The sequence below is a fragment of the Monoraphidium neglectum genome (genome assembly GCF_000611645.1).
Source record: "Monoraphidium neglectum strain SAG 48.87 unplaced genomic scaffold scaffold01784, whole genome shotgun sequence".
Taxonomy (NCBI): Eukaryota; Viridiplantae; Chlorophyta; class Chlorophyceae; order Sphaeropleales; family Selenastraceae; genus Monoraphidium; species Monoraphidium neglectum.
Genome location: NW_014011844.1, coordinates 1,636 through 12,444, shown reverse-complemented (window position 1 = coordinate 12,444; position 10,809 = coordinate 1,636). Strand labels below are relative to the sequence as shown.

General features: G+C 63.9%; 4 protein-coding genes across 4 annotated transcripts in view; 2 read left to right on the top strand and 2 right to left on the bottom strand.

The window, feature by feature from the left end:
- Positions 1–32: 32 nt before the first annotated feature.
- On the top strand, positions 33–1,306 carry MNEG_9003 (hypothetical protein; the record flags this gene model as incomplete). Its single annotated transcript, XM_014042528.1, has 3 exons — positions 33–299; positions 562–633; positions 1,019–1,306. Coding segments are annotated over 3 exons (627 nt in total), but the record flags the coding sequence as incomplete, so codon positions are not given.
- A 1,755-nt stretch (positions 1,307–3,061) lies between these two features.
- MNEG_9002 (hypothetical protein) lies at positions 3,062–5,001 on the bottom strand (the record flags this gene model as incomplete). The annotated part of the gene is made up of 5 exons (XM_014042527.1): positions 3,062–3,268; positions 3,534–3,710; positions 3,986–4,075; positions 4,448–4,525; positions 4,804–5,001. The coding sequence occupies 5 exons, from the start codon at positions 4,999–5,001 to the stop codon at positions 3,062–3,064; spliced, it is 750 nt and encodes a 249-aa protein (XP_013897981.1).
- Positions 5,002–6,386: 1,385 nt separating this feature from the next.
- MNEG_9001 (hypothetical protein) lies at positions 6,387–7,959 on the bottom strand (the record flags this gene model as incomplete). Its single annotated transcript, XM_014042526.1, has 5 exons — positions 6,387–6,429; positions 6,611–6,695; positions 7,028–7,196; positions 7,372–7,518; positions 7,804–7,959. 5 exons carry the CDS (start codon positions 7,957–7,959, stop codon positions 6,387–6,389), a joined length of 600 nt encoding a protein of 199 aa, XP_013897980.1.
- A 1,371-nt stretch (positions 7,960–9,330) lies between these two features.
- The window catches only part of MNEG_9000 (hypothetical protein), a gene marked incomplete at both ends in the record, with an annotated part of 2,662 nt that continues 1,183 nt past the window's right edge, over positions 9,331–10,809 (top strand). Inside the window, 3 exons of the mRNA XM_014042525.1 lie at positions 9,331–9,468; positions 9,643–10,294; positions 10,547–10,749. Coding sequence (XP_013897979.1) covers positions 9,331–9,468; positions 9,643–10,294; positions 10,547–10,749 — 993 coding nt within the window. The remainder of the gene's footprint in view (positions 9,469–9,642; positions 10,295–10,546; positions 10,750–10,809) is intronic.

Sequence of the window (10,809 nt, the reverse complement as noted above, 5' to 3'; positions counted from 1 at the left end):
CCCTCCGGCCACCCGCACAAAACCCGCCGCAGGTGGCCCTGTGCGACAGGTCGCGCAACCCGCAGGCGCGCGTCGTGGCCATGTTTGACATGACAGGCGGCTCGATGGCCAACATGGACGTAGCCGGCATGAAGACGATCCTGGGGCTGCTGTCGGTGCACTACGTGGAGCGCCTCTCCGCCTTCTACTTTTACAACCCGCCGCGCGTGTTCTGGGGGCTGTGGGGCGCGAGCAAGCACCTGCTGCCGGAGGTGGGGGGGCGGCGCGGCGGCTGGGGGGTCGCGGCCCGCGGCGGCGAGGTGGCAGGGGGTAGGTGTTTGGCGGGCAGCGGTGGCGCCAGGAACGCGGCTACAGCCGCAGCTGCGAGGGAAGGGGGTTATGGCCGTGAGATCTGAGCGCAGGAGGCCGTCTGGGAGAAGGGTGCTCGCGCAGTCTGGCTGCGCTCTGTGATTTGGGCCAACGCACCGCCAGGCAGGCCGCCCTCAGCCGCGCGCGCGCCCACACGTCGTCAGCGTCTCCTCACCATGCGACACCCGGTGACGTCACCTTGCCACCCCCCAGGTGACGCGCAACAAGATCAAGGTCATAGATCCGGCTGACCTGGCAGAGCTGCAGGCGGCGGTGCCCGAGGACGTGAGCGCCCGCCCTGCGCCCTCGCCCGCGCCGGCCCGCGATTACCTGCCCGTCCGCTCGGAGTTTGGAATGGGGGTGATGCATGCTTTGACAGTGTTCAGATGTGAAGGGGCGGTGTTGGAGATTTGCGAGCGCAGCCAAACCTCCGGGTCCTGTCGGCCATCCGTGACGTGGGCTTGTCCCACCTGCCGCCATGAAACAGCTGGCCCCGGTGGCCGCCTGGCGGGGACTGGCCGGCGCCGCCGGGTCTCTTTTCTCACAGTTCCTCCTCAACCCCCACCACGGCACCCACTCGCCCCAAACCCTTGGCCCCCCACTCTGCCCCAACCCTTGTCCCCCACTTGCCTCAAATTCTCCAACCCGCCCTCGTCCATTCTTGCTGCAGGTACTGCCGGTGGAGTATGGTGGCAAGGCCGAGCTGCGGCCAGTCGACGCGGCCATCCGCCACTTTGGCCTGCCCCCCCACGACGCGCCGGCTGGCGCGGCCGCCGACGCCGCCGCCGCCAAGCTGGCGGCCGTGAAGATCACCGGCGGCGGCAGCGAGGGCGGGGACAGCGCCGACGCGGCGCTCGTGGTGGTGGACGAGGTCGAAGCTGCGGGCGGGAAGGCGGGAGCAGTCGCAGCCGCGGTCGCGCCCGCGCCGGGGGCGGCCGCCGAGGCGGCGGCGGCGTGAGCTTGAAATGCGCGAGGGTGGCGGTGCGGAGGGATATTCGGGTGAGGGTGGCCACAGGCCTGTTTCAGCTCTGGTCTGGCCTGACAGCGTATGTGTCGCGCGGCAGTCCGGCGCGCCCCGCGATCGGGGTCGAGCATGTCATACTTAGTCATCAGTCACCAGTCGATTCGACGGCGGCCGCACCGGCCCTGCTTGCCGCACTCGGCACAACATGCACAGCCATGCGCCGCACCCGAATGTGATCTGGGGTGCATGAACGTGTTCAACGCGAGGGACCAAGCCGCGGCGTTGCCAGGCGCCAAGGCCTGCGGCCTGCACATGCGTGCTCACAACGCGCGTGCCCCACGAAACCGCTGATTACTGTCTCTGCACCGGACTGTGCGGGGACTCGTGTGCAGTGTCGTTGCTGGCAGACCATATTGAGTGGGCTGCGATGTGCCTCAGACTGCCTAAGACTCTGGGTGCTTTTACGTCATGGCCGGGTGCCTACTTGTGGTGCACCGGTCCAAACACAGCAAATTTCATGAGTGCATTTACTCTGGCTGTGCTGAACACGCACACCTCCAAAAGCAATGCGTGCGCTCTCCCTTCAAACCATCAGACACACCTCAAACGGAGTAAATTGAGCCTGCTGCGCCTGTATGTGGGTTATGTGCAGATGCCAGGGTGGCAGCCGCAGCCGCAGCGTGGCTGTGCTGGGCGGTGCCCAGCGCCTTCGCGCGCCAGCAAGGGCGCGTGTGATGGCCCGAACAGCCTGTTCGCTGCGCCGGCTGGCCCTAAGGCGGGGCAAGGCTTTTGGCCCGGCAGCCCCGGCTCGGCCACGCAGGCGTGCTGCGGGCAGCGCCAGCGGCCTCAGGTGTGGTGCCTGGTTCAGGCCTGGCCCAAGACCCGCTGATGTCACTATTGTGCAAGGCGTTGCCCACATGCCTTGCCCGCATGCACGCAACGCACGGGCTTGTGGCGGCGGCGGCAGTGTTTCGGCACGACGCGGCCCAAAGGTGTGGTGCAAATGTGCATAGAGAGAAACAGGGTGGGCAGGCAGCGGCTGCAGCGCTGCACCCGTGGCTGGCCGCGCTGGCGACGCAGCAAGATGGGTCCGATGCCGATGCTGAGCTGGCCGGCTGCAAATGCACAGTGATTGTGTGCGCTGGGCGTGTATGGGCGTGTGTGCATAATCGAGCTGCGTGTGTGGATGGTTTAGGGCTGCGGGCACATTCGAACGCGCAGCTGCGCTGTAACCGGCAGGCGCCGTAAGCCTACATATGGGAGCCAGACAGGGGTTAAGGGACCCACATGGCCTAGCTGGGCCCTTCCCATAGGGAGTGGAGGCCGAACAACAAGAATATGACGCCTCCGATGTACTGGGGAGGGGGCGGATGGGCGGATGGGGTGGGGGGCGAGTTTGAGGGGCCGGGTGTGCAGCTGAGGCTTCAAGGCTCATTGCCGGGGACGAGGCATAACGACGTTAAGCAGCAGCAGCAGCAGCAGCAGCAGCAGCAGCAGCAGCAGCAGCAGCAGCAGCAGCAGCAGCAGCAGCAGCAGCAGCAGCAGCAGCAGCAGCAGCAGCAGCAGCAGCAACAGCACCAGCAGCAGCAGCCCCCATTCGCCGCTCTCTCCCAGCCGAGCCCGCATTTGTTGCAAAGCACGTGCATATGCTCTTGGCGCCGCCGCTGGCCGGCCCACGCCGGGACCCGCAGAACCCAAGGCCAGCCCACCCACGACCCGCAACCCAGGGCCCCCCAAGCCCCCGACCAGTCAGCCCACCCCGACTGTCTTCTCGTTAATGTGGGTCGCCAGGTGGCGCCCGCCGAGCACCGCCGCCGCCGTGCACGCCGCGTGGCCGACGATGGAGCCGAGGGTGACGCCGACGACGTCCGAGGATGCGGCGAGGCCGATTGTCGCGATCTGGCTGCGGTCCCCCCACTCGGCCAAGAAGGTCAGCACGAACGCATTCAGGAAGATCTGGAGGGGGAGGGGCAGTCGAGGGCGGCGGACGTCGTTAATTGGATCTATCGCAAGTTTCGGGTGTCAGTATCAAGTCCAAGGCCAAAGATGGAAAGCTCCCCGGCAGGGCTGCCACGCGCCCTGTCGCAGAAAGCCAAGCCCGCCAGCGCCCCTAGCTCGGGGCCGTCGAGCAGGAGGGCCTGCGGCCCACGGCCCCCGCCCCCTGGCGCCCCCGAAACTCAACCCTGCCGCGCCCGGCCCCGGCCGGCCCGCCCGCGCCCACCGGCGACAGGAGGCACGACAGCGCGCGCCCCGCACGGCCGAGCCCCGCCTGCAGCGGGTTGGCCGGCCGGAAGCCCCTCTCCGCGCCCTCGTCCTTGGTATACGACACCAGCTTGTCGCCGCTGCCCCCGCTGCCCTCCGCCAGCTCCTTCTCCACTTCTTCCAATTCCGACTCGCCCTGCTCACACACAGCAAAGGCGCGGCGGGCGCGTTCCGAGCGGCGACGGCGGACCGCGAGTGGGGAGCGCGGGCGCATGAGGCGCACGCGGGACGGGAGGACGGGCGCTGCACACAGCTGGATGCATGCTGCAAACTCAGGACTGCGCGTGCGGACTGTGATGGTCCAAGCTGCGCGCAGAGGCAGGTGGGGGCGATCAGGCATCTAGAACATCATGGCTGGGCGTTCGCTGCGGCTTGTTACATCGCTGTCCTGCCTGCGTGCCGGCCGCGCACCTCCTCGTGATGGTACGCGTCCCAAAGCGTCTTGAAGCCGAAGAAAAAGAAGAGCGCGGTGGCGGCATAGTGCGTGTAGACCTTGGGGATCTGCAGGGGCGTCGTCACAAAAGAGTGGCGTAGGCATTGGAGGTGGGCGCCAGCACGGGCGACCCGCGGCCCGTGCTGCCCGCGCGGTTCTCGGTGGCGTCGCTTGGACGCGTCCGGCTGCCCGCCGTGCCCTCGCCCCGCCTGCATCGGGCCGCCGACGGCCTGCACCGTGGCTGCGGGGCCGCCGCCGGGGTCTGCTGCTGCGGCCTGCTGCTGTGTCCGCTGCTGCACCGCTGATTTGGGTGAGGTCGAGCGGGGTAGGCAGTTGGCACCGGCCACGGCCCTGTGGTCTGCAATACACACGCAGGTGCAAGCCACCGCTGCGCTCCGACGCATCTACCATGGCGCGTCCGTGTGCGCCCAGCCCCTCACCAGCGCCGGCGCCGCCCACCCCAGCGCCACTGCCAGCACCGTCATCACGGCCAAAGCCGCGAGGGCACCCGTGAACACCTGGGGCAGGACGCCCGCGGCGGCAGCAACATGCGCGTGAGCCGCGGATGGGGGCGCACTTCTGCAGATTTCGGACACCGAACATGCATGCACAACAGGCCATGGACACCCACATATGCTCACAAATGCGGAAAAGTCACAAGGAGGCACAATGTGTCACATAGCTGTATGAAGGGCTTGCAGATTGTGGGGAGCGCAGCAACGGACGCGGCATGCTCGTGCCGGAAAAGCTGTCAACGGGGCTCCAAACGCAGCCCTGTCCGGCCGCCGCGCCGCACCGTCAGCCGCGGGTGCCGCATGGCCATGATTGCTGCGATGAAGAAGGTCTTGTCGCCAATCTCCGACGCGCCGATGACGCCGATGCTCTTTCCAAGAGCCTCGACAAAGCGCCGGTCAAAGGCTAGCCGATGCGCCCCGCCCGCTGCGGCGGCGTTGGCGGCAGCCATCAGGCCTGCCGAAACGCCAGACCGCACCATAGGAGCTGGCCACAATGGCCCCACTGCCCCCTCGGGCTCCTGGCTTTGCCCAAGCGAGGCGCGGGGCTGAAGTGTGCTGGTAAATCGCCCTGCTCCTACGAAGTGATTTCAGGTTTCAATTAGCAGCTGCGAGCACGCACATCAGCTGCAGAGTAGATAGATCACGCTCAAAGCTTTGCGTGCTGATCGATGGAGGCCCGCTGTCCGGAAATGTGTCGAACTCGAATGCAAGCGTGTGGTTTGTCACATACACCATTGATCACGAGTGCTCAGACCTTGTGCCTGCAGACTGCGGTCGCTGCTCCATGACTGATGACCCCCACCCACGTGCTGCGGGGCCCCTGTGGGACGCTTTGGCGAAACGCCCAGGTGGCTGTGGGCACAGACACAACTGGTTGGCATGGTGTCTTACATAAGCTCACACGCATTGCGCAGCTTGGCACATTATGACAAGGGCTTGATATCCAGGCACCTCCCGTACAAGACCTCGCTGCGCAAAGCCCATTGGCACACAACTGCAGCCCTGTGCATGCAGCCAACTTCACAGGTCGCAAGGCTTCAGTGATGCATGGCTTAGATGGTTAAGTATGTTGCAAAGAAAGCCTTGTGAGTTGATGGCAAGCTGCCCGCTCACATGGGCCATCGCCTGGGTTGCACACCAGTCGCCGCGTGTCGCGGGATTAGTAGTATGACCAGGATGCTGAATCTGAGGCAGTAAGAACGCAAGTGTGCTGGTGGATGGGATGGTGGGTTGATTTTCTGGAGTTTTCCAGGAGTCGTCGTTTTCAACCACCTCTGGTCATCACTAGGCTGGCACATGTGGTCATCACTAGCCCGGCAGCACTTTCCAAGGGTTCACGCTGCGATCCAGACGAAGTGCGGATGTGTCCACCTTCCAGTGCTCCCTTTACACACGCCGCCCACAACGATGCAAGCAGTTGGCATCGTTGAGGGGGGAGGTTACGCGCCCCGGCATTGCCGGAGGGATGGATGGCACTGCAGAAATGATACAACACATGTGTCAGTGGTACAAAGCAGGCTGGGTGAACCATACAATTGTGACATGCTCGCACAGCACACCACCTGCCCCCAGCGGTTGGCCTTGCGCGGAGCCCGAAACATGCAACCAATCAAGGCGAGCGTGACATGCCGCGCCATTGAGTTGCAACCCACAGCTTGAAGCTGCTGGCTTTGCACGCTCACCCCACTCGGGTGAGCACCTCATCAGTGCAGTGGCTCTCAGAATCCCTTGCTTATACCCCCTGAAAAGGCCCCTCATGGGCGTCCTAGGACTTGGGCTTCAGCACGCGTTTTGAATGTCGCACGACCCACGCCGCTTTTTCACAGGGCTGGGAGCCCAGGGTCGGCACAGCTGCTATGCAGCTTCACGGCTGTTCGATCTGGAAGCGGACGCCCTCCACTGAGTACCTGATGCAGGGAACGAGGTGACGATTGTGAAAGCGGAGGCGCGTGCCGCAACACGAGGCAAGCGCATCTGCCCTGCCGGTCAAGCGCCATGCAGCCGCCCGAACGCGCTCTTGTGCCACAAACGGCAACGAGACAGGGCGGCGCGGAAAAACAACGGCGTCCCCTTGCAGCGCCTGCTCACTTGTGCGTGTTGTGGTCGACCACGTTTGTGTCAGCCAGCTCCAGGTTGTAGAAGTCCAGGAAATCCACGTCCTTGAAAAATGGGCCTGGCCCAGTGCAGTTGAGTGTGAGGCTGTTTGGCTGAGCAGGGGATGTGGGTGCTCGCTGGAGCGGCTCAAAGCAGCGCTGCCTGGGGCCAGGCGGCGGCACAGCACGGAAAGCGAAGCGGATGCGAGTGCCTCGCCCAGTGCTGTCCCCATGGTGCGGCGCCACTGCTCTTGACTCCACACAACCTTGCATCCCCCATTAAGCCCTCCAGCTTCCCTCATCCCGCACCCCCGAACAACCCGTCATGGAAGCTCGTGCGCCCCTCGCGGCCTCCCGATCGGCCCCGCTGCCTCTCGTCCGCCCAGCACTGGCAATCGCCGTCCCAGCCCACCCGCGTGCCACGTGCCGCTCTCCATCTTCACGAAGCAGCCGTGGGGGATCTCAAAGGTCGCCATGTCCTCCACCCTTGGGTGGCGCTGCAGGTCACCTGGCTGGCCGCCAGGGCGCGCCACCACCATGTACCAAGGGTGGTCCTGCAGCACGCCCAGACACTGGGTGCACTGGAGGGGCAGCGCGATGCGGAAGAGTGGGTGGTGAATAGGAGCGGCCGATGGGAATTAGGGGCGGATGCAGGGGTGCGTTGACAACAGATGCAACCGCGGTTGGACGTCGAGATTTTAATATGCGAGCATCCCTCCCGATTGCTATGCTACTGGAGGCGTCCCGAGGCCACACCTGTGAGTGGAAGGTGATGCGGTCAAAGGTGAGCGCCGGCTTGCGTGCGGGCAGGCGCATGATGTAGAACCTGGGGATGCCCTTGTCGAGCACCAGCTGCGCGTCCTCGCCATCAAACACCTTGCCGTCCTCCGTGGCGCAGATGAGCTGTGCGAGGGAGGGATCCGCGGCGAATGGGTTGTCAGGCGCGGCGGCCCCAGGGATGGCGCCCGGGGGTGGGAGGGTTGCGCCGGTCGCAGCCGCATGGGCGTGGGTCCACCGGCTGCGCAACAGGCAGTGTGCTGATCAGGCTGTGCGATGCACATGCCTGAGCACCGGAGAAGTGGGATGCGTTCAATCTGCGTGTGCCATATTGCAGGACCAGTAAGCCATGTGGTTGCAGAGCAGGACGGCCGTGCGTCGCGGCACCTCGCACGCTGCGCCGAGCGTCACCTGGCCAAACGGCGCAAACAGCTCGGGCGTTACGCGCTGCGCCTTGAGGACCACACACTTGACGTCCGCCTGAGCCACTGCGCGGACGGAAACAGCTGTTTGACGTCCTGCCTGGCTGCACCGAAGGGCACCACGGCGAGACAGAACGACCTGCATTGTGTCGTTAGGCTAGTGCAGTGTGTCGTTGAGGGTACCAATCAAAATTCAGGAATAGTGTGTGCCGTCTGCTTGGGCTGAACTGCCATCACGTGCTTCGGTGCAACGGAACTCTGGCTGTCGCAGCAGCTTGGGAGTTGAGAGTATTGTCACCAGTATATCCGTAGCAGCCACTTGTCGTTGTGAACGCACTACTGTATGCATCGCATATGAATGGTCACATCCCATTGACAACGTTGATTGCGTATGGCTCCGCTTTCTGCTTGAGTGATCTGGCGCGAAGTGGCGATCATGCTGCCAGCAGTGCTCACGGTATCACCAGGTTTCAAAAGCCTTTGGTTATGGACGTGACACAGCTGACACAGCAGAAGCTCCACAAGGGAGGGGTTGTCGTGTCGACAGCAACGTCGTGCGGAAACTTCAGGTTGGATGTTTGCTTGTTCACTTGTACCGTATGTTCCCTCAACGGAGAGACTATGCATAGGCTGAACCTGCCGCCATAGACTTGTCAACATGCATGCCATGCTGGCAACTGGGCGCTGGCAGCTGCAGTGCCGTGCACGTTGACCCCTAAGACCAGCAGGTGCGCGACGCTCGTGACTTTGAAGTTGCGAGAAATAGAATTCAAAAGTGCCGGAAACTTATTGTCTTACGGAATACTGATATAGATGATGAATTGGTATGATGAAGGGAAACTTCGCACTCAAACATGCGGTCGTTCAGAGACGGCCCCACGGCCATCAAGGGCCTGTCTGGGCTTGCATGCGTGTCCCCCCACGCATGCCACCAGCTGCTGGGATCGCGGATTGCCATACGTAAGGGGGCGGCCATCCGTCTGGGACGCAGCAAGCAGGTGGACGTTCACTCCATGTGATGCACGGTCGGTACTGGCAGATTGCTTGCGTGTGCAGGCAATTCACTCCCTTGTTGCGAGCATGAGACTCGCACATCTCGTCACCCAGCCCGCTGCCACCCAGTCCAGTGTGTCTGCCGTGACGCAGGCTCAGCCGGATGTATCATCCACATCGCATCTACACATGGACACATTGCATTGCTGTGATGTGTTCATCATCTGCAGTAAATGCAGGGAAGGCAACTGGTCGACACACAGAGAAGGGCAGACAAACGAGCTCAGCTCGGCTACGCCAGCAGCTCAGCAACAGTCAGTTCGAAGCTGGTTCGAAGCACGCGCAGCAGCGCCGCACGAGGCGCAAATCCTGCTTGGGACACGATGAACGTGTCCTTATTAAGACACGCTAGATTAAAGTTGTGCCGTTTCGAAACAAATGTGAAGAACACCGCGAAATCCTGACAGGTTGATCTGGCGTTCACGATCTCCTGCAATTCTCTGCTCGGCCGACAGACGGCAGCATGCAGCAGCAACCAACATCACCACAGCAGCCTCAGAAAGGGCGGGGTGTCCTCGTGGACAAATACCTGATTCAGGCGATGTATCATTACTTTCCTGCCTACAAGGATAACCTGAAGCTGTGGTTCCAACAGATACAGGTGCGTGGTGCGGCTGCAGCATGACGCAAGACGCGCTCGCTCATGATGCGACTGCTGCATGGGACTCGCACTGCGGTACGTGCTGCAGATGTTGGCCCCGCTTTAATGAGACTGAATGCAAGGAGGCCTGGATTCAGTGCACACTGGACCACTGCAATCCACAACAACGTGCAGAATGTGTCGGACCAGCGGGAGCAGCTGCGCTTGTTGCTGCAGCAGGTGCCCATTGAGGTGTATAACCAGGCCAAGCTGCACCGTGAGGAATTCCACCTTCGCCACAAGCAGCAGCAGCAGCAGCAGCAAGCGCAGCAGCAGGCACAGCAGGCGCAGCAGCAACAGGGAGGACAGCAGCAGCCGGCACAGCAGCAGCAGCAGCAACAGCAGCCGCCGCACGTCCAGCAGCAGGCGTCAACGCAGCAGTTGCTGCAGCAACAGCAGCTGCAACTGCAGCAGCAGCACCAGCAGCAATTACAGCAGCAGTGGCAGGCACAGCAGCAGCAGCAACAGCAGCAGCAGCCGCAGCAGCCACAGCAGCCGCAGCAGCAACATCAGCAACCAGCACCACAGGCACAGCTTCAGCAGCACTTGCAACAGCAGTTTCAACAGCAGCAGCGATTGCAACAGCATGCACAGCAGCAGCAGCAGCAGCAGCAGCAGCAGCAGCAGCAGCAGCAGCAGCAGCAGCCGCAGCAGCAGCGGCCCTCGCCCCAACTGCAACCGCAGCAGCAGCAGCAGCAGCAGCAGCAGCAGCAGCAGCAGCCGCAGCCGCAGCAGCGGCCAGGCACATTGCCCATGGGCAGCATATCTGCCCCGTCGACGGCGACAGGTGCGGCCCCGCAGCCAATGGCACCTCTCCAACCGCAGCAGCAGCAGCCAGCAGCTGTGGCGGCGGCACGGTCCGTGTCGCCTGGGATTCAGACGGGCGTGGTGCAGGCGCAGCTACGGGCAATGTCGCCGCAGCATGCGCAGGCCTACCTACTGCAGCAGCAACAGCAGCAGCAGCAGCGCGCGCTCCTCGCCGCCGCCGCCGCCGCCAGCGGAACGCCGTCGCCGCGGCCGGGCTCCGCGCCTCCCGCAGCACAGGGGCCGGCCGCCGCCGCGGCCGCGCCGCAGCAGAGTGTGGCGCAGCAGGGCGCGGCGGCCAAGCGGCAGCGGATAGGGGATGAGGAGCTGTTCCTTGGTGGCGGGCGGGAGCACCTGGATGTCCTGCAGGGGGTGGGGCTGGACGCCAGGGACATGGGCGCGGGGCGGGAGCTGCGGACGGTCGCAGGGGCAGCACGGGTGAGCTGCCCACCCAGGCGGCCGCGCTTCCCAGAGTTTAGTTTGTGTGTGGGTGTGGAG